The sequence below is a fragment of the Bufo bufo genome, chromosome 1, assembly GCF_905171765.1.
Source record: "Bufo bufo chromosome 1, aBufBuf1.1, whole genome shotgun sequence".
Taxonomy (NCBI): domain Eukaryota; kingdom Metazoa; phylum Chordata; class Amphibia; order Anura; family Bufonidae; genus Bufo; species Bufo bufo.
The window spans coordinates 94723862-94742883 of record NC_053389.1 but is presented as its reverse complement, the minus strand read 5'-3'; the positions used below and the strand labels follow the sequence as shown (position 1 = coordinate 94742883).

Below are 19022 nucleotides of genomic sequence, written 5' to 3'. Positions count from 1 at the left end.
TTCTTTCCCATTCTGACATTCAGTTTGGAGTTCAGGAGATTGTCTTGACCAGGACCACACCCCTAAATGCATTGAAGCAACTTCCATGTGATTGGTTGACTAGATAATTGCTGTCACGGGGTTCCGAAGGTGCACTCGGTCCCCCATTGCCCGCAGAACTGTTGCTTAGCTTTTGGAATGAGGTTCTGTGTTTGACCACATTCCCAGGGCGGCTTTACTAGCTGGGTGGCTCCCTGCTCCTAGTCTGCCTTGAGCGCCGAGCTGATCACTCGGTGCTCGACTCGTTGGTCTGTCGGTCATGTGACGCTGGCCACGTCACATGACCCTCACTCCCCACTATAAATACAGGCAGCCTGCTGGCTACAGGTTGCCTGTTAATTTCTAGGTTTCTGGCTATTTGTTGGACTACTGAATATTTACCTGATCCTGTTCCCTGACGATCCTCTGCCTGCTCCTCCTGTACTGCGCATACATCCTGGTATTGTGACCTCGGCTCCCACCTGACTACTCTCTTAGGACTCCTCTTGTACTTCGCTACTCTCCTGGTATTTGACCCCGGCTTCTCCTGACCATTCTTTGCTTTATCCGTTGTACTGCGTAGCTCTCTTGGTTCTGACCCGGTCCGTTCATGTTCCGTATTTTGTCTTGTCTGTCTTCCCTGCACATATCCTAAGTTAGGGACTGCCGTCCAGTTGTCCCCTGTCATCAGGACTCGTGAGGCAAGTAGGCAGGGCCAGGGGTGAGGGTGGAGCGCAGTGGTCACTACCCTTCCCCCTGTGTGTGTGTGGACGTGACCGTTACAGATTAACAGGCCCAATAACCACTGTATCATGAATCCTCTTACTACCCTGACTGACCATGTCTCTAACTTGACACAGAGGGTGCAGGAGCTAGGAGAGAAACTCCGTTCTTGTGAGTTAGGGCAAGGTTCTTCCACTCCTCTGTCCTCCAGTCCATATTTTGAACCCCAGATCAAGCTCCCAGAACCCTTTTCTGGAGACCGGAAGAGGTTTCTCTCCTTTAAGGAGAATTGCAAACTCTACTTTCGTTTGCGCCCCGTGTCCTCCGGTCCCGAGAGCCAACGCGTGGGGATTATCATTTCTCTATTACAGGGTGATCCCCAGGACTGGGCATTTTCGTTACCTCCTGGGGCCAGTTGTCTAACTTCTGTGGAGGGGTTTTTGTCAGGCCCTGGGTACCCTATATGACGAACCAGACAGGGCCCTGGTAGCCGAGACAGCTCTTAGGGCACTGGTTCAGGGCCATCTCCCTGCGGAGGAGTATTGCACCCAATTCAGACGGTGGTGTGTCCCCTCAGGATGGAATGAGCCAGCCCTGAAGAGTCAGTTTAGGTCTGGTCTATCTGATAATTTAAAAGATCTATTGGTCAATTACCAAATTCCTGAGACCTTAGAGGAGATGATGACCCTAGTTGTCCGACTTGACAGACGAGTTAGAGAGAGACGACAAGAACGACAGTTCTGTTCTCAGATGGTGGTCCAGCCAGAGGCCTTTTCCAGGGACAACACTGAGGTCTCCACCGAGGAACCCATGCAGGTTGGCATGACCCGGGGTAATCTTCGTCGCAGACGCGGAGAGTGCTTCTACTGTGGAGATTCTGGCCATTGGATCAACAAGTGTCCTAAGAGGGATCTCTCTGACAAGTCTTCTAAGGCAAGACAACCCAAAGACCAGGTACACCCTGATTTTTCTAAAGGTAAGCTTTTGGTACCCATAACAATTTCTCTGGGGGTTAATAAGTTGCCGGGTAAGGCCTTTATTGACTCCGGTTCAGTGGCCAGCTTTATTGACTTTGAGTTTGCTTGTAAATTGGGTATTCCAATGTTTGCTTTACCTACACCTATCCATGTCATGGCTATTGATGCTACTCCCCTGATTGGTGGTACGGTGAGGTCATGTACCTCTGAAATTTCTCTGTCCGTGGGTGTGTGCCACTCTGAGAGATGTTCTCTTCTAGTCCTGGAGAACCTACCGGTTGAGGTGGTACTAGGGTTGCCTTGGCTCCGTTTACATAACCCCACAATTGATTGGTCCAAAGGAGAGTTGGTGAAATGGGGACCTAAGTGTGACTCATGCTTGTCCGTTGTCCAGGCTGGGGTTTCAGTAAGGTCTAATACATTACCCTCTGTTATTAAGGAATATTCTGATGTGTTCTCGTCCCTTACTCCAGAGGTTCTACCCCCCCATAGACCTTATGATTGCGCCATAGAGCTAATTGAGGGTGCTGAATTTCCTAAAGGTCGAATTTATAATCTTTCAGGGCCCGAACGCAAGGCTATGGAAGATTATATTAAGGAGAGCCTTGCTAACGGGCATATTAGACCTTCAGTCTCTCCTATGGGAGCAGGGTTTTTCTTTGTTAAAAAGAAGGATGGTGGTCTTAGGCCTTGTATTGATTACCGGAGATTGAATAAAATCACTGTCCAAAATAGATACTCTCTCCCATTGATTCCGGATTTATTTAACCAGGTTTTGGGGGCAAACTGGTTTTCCAAGATTGACCTGAAAGGGGCATACAATCTAATCCGAATCAAGGAGGGAGACGAATGGAAGACAGCGTTCAATACTCCGATAGGACACTTTGAATATCAGGTGATGCCTTTTGGACTCAGCAATGCCCCAGCTGTGTTCCAAAACTTAATGAACGATATTCTTAGGGAGTTCTTAGGTAAATTTATTATTGTCTATCTTGATGACATTTTGATATTCTCTCCTGATTTCGAATCTCATGTGTCCCATGTCAAACAAGTATTAAAGGTGTTGAGGGAGAACCAGCTATCCGCTAAGCAAGAGAAATGTGTCTTTGGTGTACAGGAGATACTGTTTCTAGGGCATGTTTTGACTCCTCACGCCTTTAAGATGGATCCTGGTAAGGTTTTAGCAATTAAGGAATGGGTAAGGCCTTCATCCTTAAAGGCTTTACAACGGTTTTTGGGTTTCGCTAATTACTACCGTAAATTTATCATGAATTTTTCTGTAATTGCTAAGCCATTGACCGACCTTACTAAGAAAGGGGCGGATTTGGAGAATTGGTCTACCAAAGCCATTTCATCATTTGAAACATTAAAAAAGGCATTTAGTAGCGCTCCCATTCTGATCCAGCCTGATCAGGAGAGACCCTTTATTGTGGAGGTGGATGCGTCCGAGGACGGCGCAGGAGCCGTCCTTTCACAAGGTCCTGCTAGCCTCACTAACCTGAGACCGTGTGCCTTCTTCTCTAGGAAATTCTCTCCCACGGAGAGAAACTACGACATAGGGAATAGGGAGCTGTTGGCCATTAAATGGGCATTTGAGGAGTGGAGACATTTTTTGGAGGGGGCAAGGCATCGAGTAACTGTTGTCACTGACCATAAAAACCTAATGTTTCTCGAGTCCGCTAAGAGGTTGAATCCCCGACAAGCCCGATGGGCTCTGTTTTTTACCCGTTTTGATTTCTCCATTACGTTCAGGCCGGGAAGTAAAAATGTGAAGGCAGACGCATTATCTCGGAGCTTCCATGCTTTTCAACCCACTGAGACGCCGCCTGAATCCATCCTACCAGCAAACATCTTCTTAGCAGCTCTAACCCAGGATATCTCGGCTCGCATTAAGGCTGAACAACATCTGGCACCGGCATCCACCCCAACAGATAAGTTGTTTGTTCCCGTACAATTTCGTCTCCAGCTGTTGGGTGAGTGTCACGATTCTGCCTTTTGTGGACATCCGGGTATTGAGGGCACTAAGAATCTGGTTTCTAGATCTTATTGGTGGCCCACTCTGACTAGGGATGTCAAGTCCTACGTGTCAGCCTGTGAGGTTTGTGCCAGGTCTAAGACACCTAGGACTCGCCCTGCTGGTAACCTATGACCCCTACCCATTCCCAGTAGACCCTGGTCCCATATCTCGATGGACTTTATAACTGACCTACCGCTGGCGGAGGGTAAGACTGTGGTTTGGGTAGTGGTCGATAGGTTTAGCAAGATGGTTCATTTCATTCCCCTGTCTAAACTTCCGAATGCTAAGACCCTGGCGTCTATTTTTGTGAGAGAGATTGTTCGTTTACATGGCATCCCGGAAAATATTGTTTCGGACAGGGGTGTGCAGTTTGTGTCCAAATTCTGGAGGGCCTTCTGTCAAAGATGTAAAATTTCGTTGTCTTTTTCTTCCGCCTACCATCCTGAGAGTAATGGGCAGACTGAACGCCTTAATCAGTCTGTGGAACAATTCCCGAGGTTGTATGTCGCTGATGACCAGCAATTATGGGTCAAATTCCTTCCGTTGGCTGAATTTGCTCTGAATAACCGTGTCAATTCTTCTGCTGGGGTCTCCCCTTTCTTTTGTAACCATGGTTTTCATCCCCGTTTTCATTCTGGGTCGTCCGTCTCCTCCTCTAACCCTGAAGCTGATAAACTCTCCTCCGAACTGTGCACAGTTTGGGCCCGGGTTCAATCGAACCTAGAAAAGGCTCAAAGTTCTCAAAGACTCAAGGCCGATAGGAGACGTTCAAGGGGGGTGAACTTTCAGGTTGGGGATAAAGTATGGTTATCCTCCAAGAATCTATCTCTCAAGGTAGCTTCTAGAAAATTTGCTCCTCGTTTTATTGGTCCATATAAGATCACGGAGGTGATTAACCCGGTATCATTTAGGTTGGAGCTGCCCGAGTCATTCCACATTCATAATGTGTTCCATAAGTCTCTACTTAAAAAATATTTTGAACCGGTAGTACCATCGAAAGCCTCGCCTCCGCCGGTTCTTGTTAATGATGCTGTCGAGTATGTCGTGTCTAAAATAGTGGATGTCAGGAAGGTGCGTAACTCCTTGCAGTATCTGATTCACTGGAAGGGGTATGGACCTGAAGAGAGATCTTGGGTACCTGCCAGGGAGGTTCATGCTCCTAGACTGGTTCGTAAATTTCATTTAGAATACCCTGAAAAGCCATCGCCTGAAGTCTTGGGTCCGGTGGCCCCTCGTAAAAGGGGGGGTACTGTCACGGGGTTCCGAAGGTGCACTCGGTCCCCCATTGCCCGCAGAACTGTTGCTTAGCTTTTGGAATGAGGTTCTGTGTTTGACCTCATTCCCAGGGCGGCTTTACTAGCTGGGTGGCTCCCTGCTCCTAGTCTGCCTTGAGCGCCGAGCTGATCACTCGGTGCTCGACTGGTTGGTCTGTCGGTCATGTGACGCTGGCCACGTCACATGACCCTCACTCCCCACTATAAATACAGGCAGCCTGCTGGCTACAGGTTGCCTGTTAATTTCTAGGTTCCTGGCTATTTGTTGGACTACTGAATATTTACCTGATCCTGTTCCCTGAAGATCCTCTGCCTGCTCCTCCTGTACTGCGCATACATCCTGGTATTGTGACCTCGGCTCCCACCTGACTACTCTCTTAGGACTCCTCTTGTACTTCGCTACTCTCCTGGTATTTAACCCCGGCTTCTCCTGACCATTCTTTGCTTTATCCGTTGTACTGCGTAGCTCTCTTGGTTCTGACCCGGTCCGTTCATGTTCCGTATTTTGTCTTGTCTGTCTTCCCTGCACATATCCTAAGTTAGGGACTGCCGTCCAGTTGTCCCCTGTCATCAGGACTCGTGAGGCAAGTAGGCAGGGCCAGGGGTGAGGGTGGAGCGCAGTGGTCACTACCCTTCCCCCTGTGTGTGTGTGGACGTGACCGTTACAATTGCATTAATGAGAAATAGAACAGGTGTTCCTAATAATTCTTTAGGTGAGTGTGTATATATATATATATATATATATATATATATTATTATTATATTTTATTTTTTTCAGGTCATCTTTTAAAAATTTAAGCTAAATTCGAGCTGATTCGCACGACTGTACTTTTAATTATCCTTAAATGAGTGTTTGTTATAGCTCTGTGGACTCACTTTGGTCAGAAACATCAATGCGAGGTACCAGAGATTTCACTGGAAATGAGACATGCAATCCAGTTCTCCTTCTAAAAGGACAAAAGTACTGGATATTTCAAGAGAAAATTACTTTAGTTAGCTGAGAGGCCTTGTAGGTAGTCTTGGGGGTGCTCTTTCTCAGTAGGCAGGCCAAGTATGCATGAGGACTATTGTAATTCAGCCAACACTGCTTAGCCTTTCTGGAAAACATATATGAAAATGATATTATCTTACATCTGTTGGCATCAGATTTGCATAGTGTTCTTTTCTTTTTGGAAGAAAAGTTAATTTGCATACATTTGGGTTTCTGAGAAAGATATTCAGATTAGTTTTCCTTCCCAAAAAGAAAATAACCCAAGCCAATCTAATGGCAGCAGATGTAAGATACAAAATACACAGTAATATATAAGAAAGGTATAAGGAGGAAAATATTGGAATTAGAACAAGAGGCGGAGAGGTATGAAAAAAAATATGTCAAAGACCCCATAGAGCAAAATTTTAAAGAATGGATAGATAAAGTCGCTAAAATGGAACATGAACTGTTTCTGCTGGTGGAGCAACAAAAAGAAAATTATGTCAGGGATAATTATATCTATGCACATATACCCGGCAAAAAGCTAGCCGCCCTGGTGGCAGCCCAGACAAAAACAAAAAACTAATATAGTTATTGTTTAGTAGATAAACGGGGGCAGAAAACTTTGAAACAAACAGCTAAGTTAGACCTGCTCAAGGAATACTTTGAGGATATATACAGCAGGAAGATAAAGGAAAATACGGCGCAAATACAACAGTTTCTAGATAAAACTAACATTACCTCACTAACTTTAGATCAAAGGGAAAGCTTGGAAATTCCCCTTGACCCTATAGCAGTGGATAAAATATTATCAAGGATAACTAAGAACAAGACCCCCGGCATAGACGGCATCCCGTTTGAAGTCTATGCCCAATATAGAGAAATATTGATTCCGAAATTGCTTAAAATGTGGACTGCCTGTCACGGGTGAAGTTGCAGATAGCTGTAACTAATAAATAAACGACTGACTGGCTTGATCCCAAGCTAAGGAGCATATAGGCGAGCCCTTTAAAACCCTAAGAGCTCTCCTTGACTGCTATGCACATGCAAGGGTCTCAATGGTAGACGATTGCATGCCCACGTACCTAAGACTGTGTGACACCTGAAAACCCTATAATAGTGAGGAGACAAGACCACCGGCTCCCTGCACTTAATACGGACGGAGTCACGGTCACCTAGAATCAAGCCAGCAAGGAAACACAATAAAGGAAAATACTTATCTGAGCAGTGAACACTTCATCCAGGAACTAGTATAAACCGCAAAGTGGGGCAGTATGGGAGGAAATATAAAGGAAGACGATTAGTCTAAATAAGTGACACCTGGCAGAAGGAAAGGAGATGACCAAGTGAAACCAAAACAAAGAACGTCATACAAGAGGTAGAGAAGAACATCTGTCAGACCTTCTCACAGAACTGGCAGTGACAGTACACCTCTCTCTATGGGTGGACTCCGGACACTCAGAGCCTACCTTCTCAGGATGAGACCTATGGAAAGCCCTGATGAGACGAGTGGCCTTAATGTCCGCCACTGGGACCCACATCCTCTCCTCAGGACCATAACCCTCCCAATGAACGAGGTACTGAAGAGAACCGCGGATGATGCGAGAATTCACAATCCTAGAGACCTGAAATTCAAGATTACCATCAACAAAAATCGGAGGAGGAGGCAAAGAGGAGGGTACAGTGGGTTGGACATAAGGTCTTAATAGGGACCTGTGAAAAACATTATGGATCTTCCAAGTCTGAGGAAGATCAAGACGGAAGGCAACGGGATTGATGACGGACAAGATCTTGTAAGGCCCAATAAACTTAAGACCCAAATTCCAGGAGGGAACCTTCAGTTTGATATTCTTTGTAGACAACGACACTAGATCACCCACATTCAGGTCCGGACCAGGCACACGTCTCTTATCCGCCACACGCTTATATCTCTCACTCATCCTCTTCAGATTACCCTGAATCTTTTGCCAAATAAATGACAAAGACGAAAAAAATCTCTCATCAGGTAAACCAGAAGACCCCTCTCCAGAGAATGTCCCAAACTGCGGATGAAACCCATATGCACCAAAAAATGGTGACTTATCAGAGGACTCCTGGCGACCGTTATTTAAAGCAAACTCAGCAAGGGACAAAAAAGAACACCAATCCTCCTGATTCTCCGCCACAAAACAGAGCAGATATGTCTCCAGATTCTGATTGACGCATTCGGTCTGACCATTCGACTGCGGGTGAAAAGCAGAAGAGAACGACAACCGAACCCCCAAGCGAGAACACAAGGCCTTCCAGAATCTGGAAACAAATTGCGTGCCCCTATCAGAAACGATGTCTGAAGGAATGCCATGCAATTTAACAATGTGATCAACAAACGCTTGCGCCAGCGTCTTAGCATTAGGCAACCCAGGAAAGGGAATGAAATGCGCCATTTTGCTAAAAAGGTCCACTACCACAAGAATCACAGTCTTCCCCGAGGAACGAGGCAGGTCCGTAATGAAGTCCATGGACAGATGCGTCGAAGGACGGGAAGGAATGGGTAACGGGAGGAGAGAACCCGATGGCCGTGAATGAGGGACCTTGGCACGAGCGCAGGTCTCGCAGGCTGCCACAAAACCCTCAACCGTTTTACGAAGAGCCGGCCACCAGAATCTCTGAGCAATGAGATCCACTGTGGCTCTAGTCCCCGGGTGCCCAGCAAGGACAGTATCGTGGTGCTCCTTAAAAACCTTGTGTCGTAAAGCGAGAGGCACAAACAACCTCCCAGGAGGACAAAGATCAGGAGCCTCTGCCTGGGCTGCCTGAACCTCTGCCTCCAAATCAGGATAAAGAGCAGAGGCGACCATGCCATCAGCCAAAATGGGACCCGGGTCTTCAAAGTTCCCCCCTCCCGGAATACAACGTGACAGGGCATCCGCCTTCACATTTTTAACAAAGACCATCTGGCCTGTCTCGGGTTCAGACGCTTGGCCGATTCCAAGTAGGCCAGATTCTTACGGTCGGTAAACACGGTAATAGGGTGTCTGGCTCCTCTAACCAATGGCGCCAATTCTCAAAAGCTAATTTGATGGCCAACAACTCCCTATCTCCCACATCGTAATTTCTCTCTGCAGAGGAGAGTTTCCTTGAGAAAAAGGCACACGGTCGCCATTTGGCAGGAGAGGGACCCTGAGATAAGACCGCACCCACACCCACCTCAGAAGCATCCACCTCAACAATAAAAGGTGGAGAGACTCTTTAATACTCTTTAATACTAGAAAAGGCTTTAAGCGCACCTACCGACCACGAGGAAAAATCCACCCCCTTTTTAGTCATATCAGTAAGTGGCTTAACAACAGAGGAATAATTCAAAATTAACTTTCTGTAATAATTGGCAAAACCGAAAAACCGCATCAGCGCCTTCTGATTCTCAGGAAGCTCCCAATCAAGCACAGCGCGGACCTTCTCAGGGTCCATCCGAAAAACAGAAGCGGAGAGAAGAAAACCAAGAAATTGAATCTCCGGAACTGCAAACACACATTTTTCCAGTTTAGCGTACAATTTATTCTCCCGCAGAATCAGCAAGACCTGACATAGGTGATCCCGATGAGTCTTGAAATCAGGAGAAAAAATCTAAATGTCATCCAGATACACCAGTACAAATTTCCCCATTAAATGATAATAAAATGCTGTTCACAAAATGTTGGAAGACGGCCGGAGCATTCATCAAACCAAAGGGCATAACCAAATTCTCGAAATGACCCTCAGGGGTATTGAAGGCCGTCTTCCATTCATCCCCTTCCCTGACCCTGACTAGGTTGTATGCCCCTCTTAAATCCAACTTAGAAAAAACTTTTGCCCCAACAATCTGGTTAAACAGGTCCGCGATCAGAGAAAGCAGATATGGGTCACGAATCGTGATACGGTTAAGCTCCCTGAAATCCAGACAAGGTCTTAAAGAAGCATCTTTTTTCTTAACAAAAAAAAAAACCAGCGGCAGCAGGTGACTTCGAGGGTCGGATGTGTCACTTTCTCAGGCTCTCAGAGATATAAGTACGCATAGCGACTCTTTCAGGTTGGGAGAGATTGTATAATCGTGAATTTGGCTGCTTGAAGCCAGGGATGAGATTAATAGGTCAGTCGTATTCCCGGTGAGGGGGCAACTCCTGGACACCACTCTCGGAAAACACTACAGAAAATTCAGAGAGAAAAGATGGCACAGTCTTGGTAGAAACCTCTGAAAGACGCCGTGAGGCAATTCTCTCTGCAAAACTCACTCCAACCATTTATTTACCTTGCTTGCCAATCAATGGTGGGGTTATGTTTAGTGAGCCAGGGTAGCCCCAGAGAAGTAGGTAATCCACTTAAGACGAAACAGGACATATCCTCAACATGAGCTTCACCCACAGTCAAACGGATATTGTGAACTATGCCTTTTAATGATCTTTGAGAAAGTGGAGCGGAATCGATAGCAAAAACAGGTATATCCTTTTCCAAAGTGCACACCTGGAAACCATGCTTTGTTGCAAATTGATTATCAATGAGATTGAAAGCTGCTTCACTATCTACAAAAATCTTACAAACAATATTATTGCTGTCTAGCGCCACCCTGGCAGGTAGGAGAAAACGGGAACTACAAGCAAACAGCAAACCTTCCATTTCCGCATCAACCTTGCCAAAAGTAGCAAATGGAAAGTTTTTAGAGGGTTTCTTTTTTTTTTTTTTAGGGTCACCTAGAATCAAGCCAGCAAGGAAACACAATAAAGGAAAAGACTTATCTGAGCAAACAGCAGCAGCAACCTCCAGCAGTGAACACTTCATCCAGGAACTAGTATAAACCGCAAAGTGAGGCAGTATGGGAGGGAATAGAAATGAAGACTATTAGTCTAAATAAGTGACACCTGGCAGAAGGAAAGGAGATGACAAAGTGAAACCAAAACAAAGAACGTCATACAAGAGGTAGAGAAGAATGTCTGTCAGACCTTCTCACTGAACTGGCGGTGACACTGCCTCGAGGGAGTCGCGAAGATTGCCCGCCTCCTTGAGGGAAGCCCTAATTACATTTATTTTGAAACCTGGGAAGGATCCTATTTCTCCGGATTCATACCGCCCCATCTCATTGATTAACACCGACAATAAAATACTAGCACGGATTTTGGCAGCTTACTTTTATGTCAGGGAAAACCACAACTGAAAATATTATGAGATATTTTATGAATATCCACGTGGAACCCACAAACAGGGGAGAGTGAATGATTCTAACTGTAGACGCCTCAAAAGCTTTTGACACTATAGAGTGGCCCTTTTTAATGGCAACATTGAAGAAAATGGGATTCGGCGATATATTTGTTTCTTGGATTAAACTGTTATATTCTGAAATCTCCGCAAGGGTGATTTTGAATAGAGAATATTCTGACAATATGGCTATTGGCAGGGGGGTCAGACAGGGATGCCCCCTTTCCCCTCTGCTATTTGCAATAGTCATGGAACCCTTAGCGGATATGATTAGGCAAGATAAAGAAATTGTGGGCTTTAGGTTTGGATCTCTTGAAGAAAAAATTGCTTTATATGCAGATGATATTATCCTGTTTGTGGATTCCCATGGATCACTCGCTAGGATTTTTCAGATATTTGATGATTACAGTAAATATGCTGGATTAGATATTAATTGGTCAAAATCGGCCTGTATCCCGAATGATCCTCTGAACAACTCAATACCAGGCTCATTGGAAATTAAGAGAGCAGATGAACCCGTAAAATATTTAGGAATTCAGATAACCTCTAACTCTAAGGACTATGTCCAGTTAAATGTGCTTCCTAAAATACAGGAAATTAGGAAAAAAATAGAGGTATTGAAAAAATGATATGTTTCAATGGCAGGACGTATTTCCTTGGCGAAGATGTGCATTTTACCCTCCCTGAATTATATAATGTGGAATGCGCCTGTATTAATCCCCAAAAGAATTTAAAAAAAAACAGCTTCTCTTCTGGCGGATCTGATATGGCGAGGTAAAAAAACGCAGATAAGAGCACAAATATTGCATATTCGCGCGAGAGAGGGTGGTCTGTCGGCCCCGGATTTAGAACTTTATTTTTTCTCTGGCCATATTAGAAATATGTTAACATGGAGTAATTCACAAAGATATAAGACCATGATAGCAGGGATAAATAAAAAGTTGGACAACTGCAGCATCTTCCAATTGGTGGAAGCTGACATTTTGTCACAACAGAAAACCAGTAAAATACCGCTATTTGGGTTGGGGGCTAAAATCTGGAAAGAGGTAAGAGAACTGTGGCCACAGACTAGATTACACACAGATACTTTATTGTGGGACAATACTCAATTTATAGAATTAAAGCCAATTGAACAGGAAATATGGTGGAAATATGGAGTCTGTAGATTGGGCCAAGTATGGAAGGAGGGAGATATAATCACATACCTGTATCTTAGGCCCCTTTCACATGAGCGAGTATTCCACGCGGATGCGATGCGGGAGGTGAACGCATTGCACCCGCACTGAATACCGACCCATTCATTTCTATGGGGCTGTTCACATGAGCGGTGATTTTCACGCATCACTTGTGCGTTGCGTGAAAATTGCAGCATGCTCCTCTTTGTGCGTTTTTCACGTAACGCAGGCCCCATAGAAATGAATGGGGTTGCGTGAAAATCGCAAGCATCCGCAAGCAAGTGCGGATGCGGTGCGATTTTTCACGCACGGTTGCTAGGAGACGATCGGGATGGAGACCCGATCATTATTATTTCCCCTTATAACATGGTTATAAGGGAAAATAATAGCATTCTGAATACAGAATGCATAGTAAAACATCGCTGGAGGGGTTAAAAAAAAAAAAAAAAAAAAATTTTTAACTCACCTTAGTCCACTTGATCGCCATGTGAAGACCGGAGTGACGTCATCAAAGGTCCTGTTCCTATATTTAATGCTCACCACAGGTCCTATTCAACAAAGGAGGCAGAAGAAAATGCCGGCTACGCGATCAAGTAGACTAAGGTGAGTTACATTTTTTTTTCTTTTTTTTAACCCCTCCAGCGATGTTTTACTATGCATTCTGTATTCAGAATGCTATTATTTATCCTTATAACTATGTTTAAGGGGAAATAATACAATCTACAGAACACCTAACCCAAGCCCGAACTTCTGTGAAGAAGATCGGGTTTGGGTACCAAACATGCACGATTTTTCTCACGCGAGTGTAAAACGCATTACAATGTTTTGCAACGCACATTTTCCACAACGCACCCGCACATTTTCCCGCAACGCCCGTGTGAAAGGGGCCTTAAGAATTAATGTGGAATTGGGGACAAAGACATGAGTTTCTTTTATCTACAATTGAAACAAGCCTTATGTGTGTCGTTGGGAAGGGGAACACAAATTTTTACTTTCCCACTCCCTTTAGCTAATATTTCTAAATTAACAGTAGGAAAGAAACTGGTGTCTAGGATATATGAATGCCTGTTAAATCAAAAGACAGAAAAAAAGAGCAATTAATTGTCTAATGCATAAATGGCAAGATGTTCTCAAGTGTAAACGGGAAGAATTTTGGGAGAGAGTGATACAGGCTAAAATTGGGGTTTCAAACAACTTCTCTCATAGGATCATTCAATTTAATATACTATATGACTATACTAATCCCCCAAGAGTCTTATGAAATATTACAAATCTAAAGAATTTAGCTGCAAAAAATGTGGCCAGATAGGTGTGGATGATGTGCATATACTCTGGACATGTATAAAGATCCAAGTTTTCTGGCAGAAGGTTAATGAAAGAATAGAGGTATATCATGGGTTTAGTGTTCCTAGGGAGTTTGACTTATGTATTTTGGGGGTGATGGATAAGATAGATAACTCAAAAAATCGAGATATAGCCTCTAAACTCCTATTTCAGGCTAGGAAGTGTATTATTGGACACTGGGGAGATAGTGTAGTACCTGCGGTCGGGGAATGGGAGAACCTGACTAGAGTCTTGCTTGTCAGAGAGGAATTTCATCTGGTATCTACAAAAAAAAAACCACTTAGATTTGCTGGATTATGGCAAAAATGGCTAAAACACTAAAGATGAGGGGAAGAAGGGGGGAAATAAAAAAGAAAGGAGAAATGTATAATTTTTTTGTATCTTTTTGGTTTTTCCTTTCTCCCCAAGGGGGGGAAGGGAATGCAGCAGGGAAATGCGGGTGGGTAACATGTTTATTGTGTACCAGTATATGCTGTTTTATAATGCAATACTATTCAAGCGATTGTTGAAGATGTATGAAATTTGGAAAAATAATAAAGATTATTATAGAGCAATCCAAGACATTTAGACCTGACTGTGGGGTTCCTGTTTTTGTATTATGGATTTTATGATAATTTAAATTGATTTCTACATATTTTATCAAGAATAGGGTTTGGTGCTGGAAATGTCTATCTTTGTGATGCTCTGTTGGATTGCTTTCCCAAAAGTCCAAACACAGTTGCGAGATATTTGATGAGCTGGTCATATTGTTTTTTTATTTATTTTTTTGCATATGTGTTTCTCAGAAAGGCTGAGCAGTGTTGGATGGGCTACAAGACTACTCATGCATAATTGGTCTCCCGAATGAGAAAGAGTGCCCCAAGAGTACCTCCAAGGCCACTCTGCTAATCAGAACAATTTTCTCTTGAAACATCCAGTACTCTCGTGCTTTTGGAAAGAGAATTGGATTGTATGTCTCATACAGTGATGCATAATACTGGGGCATCCATTATTCTTGTCCGTTTGGAAGAAGAACCAGATTGTATATTTCATTTCTAGTGGTGCATTACACATGGGTTTCTTTTCTTCTCTTTAGCCTAAAATGAACCACAAGAGATTTAGATTTGTCTGAAGGAGCACCCTAAGGCCACTCAGCTAACATGGGCAATTTTATCTTGAGATACGCAGAACAGTTGTCCTTTTGGACTGGATTGCATGGCTCATGCAGAGTAGCAAAATACAGCGACAAGTACTCTTGTCCTTTCAGAAAGCGAACATGATTGTATGTCTCATTTACAGTTTAGTAAATTTTTATTAAACATAGATCTCTCTAATCCTAGTTCAGCGCATATTTGATTCGTATCCGCATTGAATTTTGTCAAAAATTAATTGACTTGAACATGAGACAAATTTGAAGAAATTCACTCATTTCTAATAAGTGCCCACAATTCTCTTCTTCAAATGAGAAGATATTGATAGATACAATCCAATGTCTGTTTACCTATGAAAATGCCTGTGGTGTTGAATTTACTTTCAGGTTTCTGGGTTGAAGATACAGGGCCATAAGCTCCATCTCTGTTACTTTCTGTAGTGAAGATTTGCCTGTAAATTAAGAAAACACAGACTTGCTTCAAATACAAATGCAAATGGTTGACCTTCATACAGATTGCTTTGGATCCAGTAGTAACACTCAGTGGTATCTGGCCCAATAGGAGGTTTCAGGTACAGGTCGCTTTCAGTAACAGAACTAGTGTTGAGCGAAGCAAAACATTCAAAGCGGAATTCGGTCTGAAGTTTAGGAAAAGTTAGACTCTTGCGCTTCATGGTAACGAATCAGGTTTTCCTAAAATGGCGGCTGCATGTGTTAGAAAGCAAAACTAAGTTTGGAGGAGACAAGCCTGGGAAAACAAGATCTCCTATAATGCTGTGCAGCCAACCAATCCGCAGATATCCATCCCCTGTGATGTCATAGCCGTATAAAATGCTCCTGCTGCATGGTCTCCACCATTGTCCTGCAAGCTGAGCATAGGGAGAGACGTGGCAAGCGCTCATGCGCTAGGGACAGTGTTGCTGAAAACAATTAATAGAAGAATATTGGAGAGGGAGAGTGCAGGGAGAGTGCAGGGAGACTTATTCTGCATCAGTTTTATTTATTTATTCCTACATTTACTTATTCCTACATCAGCCGTAAACTAAGATATGTAATTCAATAACAATAAGTCAATATTATTAATTCAATACCAATAATGGAAGCCTTTATTATTCCACTGCCAGCATGCCATCCAATATCATCCAGTATGCACCACTTAGGGGGGGGCCAGGGTTTAATGATGACCATCCTCATCTTTTGGATGTTCCTGATGACATATTCACATCAATATTAGATGATGTGGAAAAGGAAGAAAAGCAGATGGCAAAAGAAGGGCTCCCACCTGTAGGGCAGGAGAGCACTGGTGTTGGAGAAGTGGGAATGCCCGAGCTTATTATTAATCTGTGTTTACTCTCAAATAACCTGCAGGAGATTGCAGGCAAGAACAACAATAATATGCATTTTGTGCCCCCACCTAACCAGCCAAACCCTATACCAGCAAAGCCCCTGTTTAAAGGTGCATTAAAGTGTTGTGTGGACATTAACAATGAAGAAGGACTTTACAGTGCGATCTTCATTATTAAACGAAAGGCAACTACTCCGTGTGGCCATACCCTAAGGGCTCATGCACACAAACGTATTTTCTTTCCGTGTCCGTTCCGTTTTTTTTGCGGACCGTATACGGAACCATTCATCTGAATGGGTCCACAAGAAAAATGGAAGGTACTCCGTGTGCATTCCGTTTCCGTATTTCCGTTCCGCAAAAAAAATAGAACATGTATTATTGTCCGCATTACGGACAATATTAGGGGCCAGCTGTTCCGTTCCGCAAAATACGGAATGCACACGGACGTCAAACGTATTTTTTGCAGACCGCAAGATACATACGGTCATGTGCTTGAGGCCTAAGGCAGATTGGCCTGGGTATTCCTGATTTATAGCAATTCGTGACAAATTAATTCTTTGACAAGCTACCTCGATTGCAAAAAAAAAACTTGCTATACTTATGACTTTCTCTAGCGCTATTCTGTGGTGCTGGTCTGGTCCTCCTGCCACTGCTTGTTTATCTTCATATACATGCCGACAACCGTCATGTGACTGCCGTAGCCAATCACTGTGCGCTGATTGGCTGCAGTAGTCATGTGTCATATGCCGACATAAAACAGCAGCAATTTTTAAACAAGCAGCGGCAGGACTAGCACCACAGAGAACGCCGCTTGAGAAAGGGCTGAGTATAACAAGTTTTTTTTTATTTTATGCAATTGTAGGGTTGTCTCAAACAACCACTTTAAGTATTGTGCTAGTAATAATTATAGCAGTAGAAGCTATTGCATAGTTCATAGGTGGCAAAAATGGCAATAGACACTCTTCCTCCTGATGCGTTCTTCTGCTGAACTTATATCTCCTGCTGTGGTATTCACTCCTTGCTAGCCCTTCTCTCAACCTGCAGCACAGGGACTAGCTTGGAACACCGTAATACTGTAGGTACAGAGAGCTTTCTCTGCTTCCTCTCGTGGTGGTACAACAGGCTCTTCAATGTCAGCAATAGATCTCTTCTAGTGATGAGCGAATCAAAGTCCACAAAGTGAACTTCGATCTGAATTTCAGGATAAATTTGATTAGCTGCAAAGCGGAATTTCCTAGTGCTTTGCGGTAGCGAGTAAATTTAACCTGAAAAAGTGTAAAAAACAAACAAAAAAAAATACTTATCCATTTGCTCGCGATGGGCTAGCCGCCGTCATCTTGCTTGAAGATCTCAGCCGAAATCCTATGGGCAGTGACGTATGACGTCACCACGCCGGCCAGCCTGATGACATCATCTCAGCTGGCAAGTCCCGAGCAAATGGATCAGGTAAGTATTATTATTTCTTTTTTTTTTATTTTACACTCTGTTATTAATATCAGACACCATGTTCAGTGATAAAAGTGGCATCTGAGGGGTCATTGCACCCACTACTTACAAATAAATGCGCTTTGTGATGAAGTAATTCGTCACAAAGCCGTTTTTTTTTTTTAATTCAGCAAAGCTCATCTCTAAACTGTTCCTATCTCCACTCTCAGTAGCATGGTGTAAATATGCCGCCATACTTTGTATGCCCTCCCAGGGCTTCCACAAGAAGACACTCAACATGGCACCTGCAGTCACAACTTTCCACTGCTGTGCTACAGCATCACTGGAGGTCAGCAACAATAAAGCCCACTGCAGAGGAACCACTACTTGCAATTGCAATGAAAATAACAGTAGCAGTAAAATAAGTAGCTGTATTCTATATAAAATCATAATATCATTAAAAAAGAACGAGGGACTAATCCTGGCCGCACAAGAACAGGCCATAAGGACTAATACCATAAAATTGAAAAGTCAGGATTGAAAGTCAGGATTGAAAAGTCAACAACTAATGCCAGGTGCAGACTTTGCAAAGAAACCAATGGAGCAATCGATCATGTACTCAGCTGCTGCAAGAAGATCGCGCAGACTGACTATACACAATGGCCCAACTCAGTGGCAAAAATGGTCCACTGGAACCTTTACAAAAACTATAAGTTAACATCAGCAAAAAACAGGTAGGACGACAAGTCTGAGAAGATGGTTGAAAACGAATGTGCCAAAATACTCTGGGATTTTGTGATTCAAACTGAGAAAGTTTTGGCCTATAACACCTAATTTGGCCATCATAGAAGAGAAAAGGGCGTGAGTCATTGACATCGTAATACCCTGTGACTGCAGGGTTTATGAGAAACAACAAGAAAAAATTGCTAAATTGTAAGAATTGAAAACTGAAGTGCAAAGACTCTGGAACAAACTAGCAGATGTGTTGGCAGCGGTGATCAGAGGCACTTCAATGTCACCATTTGTCAACTTCATAAAGCCACACTGCTGGGATCTGCACACATTCTTCACTGATACATCACCACAGTCTAGATTCCTGCAAAACAAACATAATACAAAACAAACACCTGCCCAGCTCGGCTCTAACTAAACATAGGGTAGAATCCCTGACTCACCTATAGAGTGCTGTTTAGACACAGTGTCAGGTCGGGCTTTCTCAGCTTCATGGTTTCTCAGCCTAGCCCGGCTGGAACCATGCACCCAGAACCTCACCCGGCCTCTGTTTGCAACCACACCCCCGACTGACAGTCTGGAATGGGCTTTTACTCCCCAGTAATGATCCCAGGTGATTACACCTGGGGATCCCTCATGCTAGGGAAAACCTGCCCTGGAATGGGAGGGGTGGATTGGCAGCTCCCTC

General features: G+C 43.9%; 1 protein-coding gene across 1 annotated transcript in view; it reads right to left on the bottom strand.

Moving 5' to 3' along the window:
* The window catches only part of TNFRSF18 (TNF receptor superfamily member 18), a 35103-nt gene that overhangs the window by 5613 nt on the left and 10468 nt on the right, over nt 1-19022 (bottom strand). The window contains exon 4 of the mRNA XM_040415552.1: nt 15184-15284. Coding sequence (XP_040271486.1) covers nt 15184-15284 — 101 coding nt within the window. The remainder of the gene's footprint in view (nt 1-15183; nt 15285-19022) is intronic.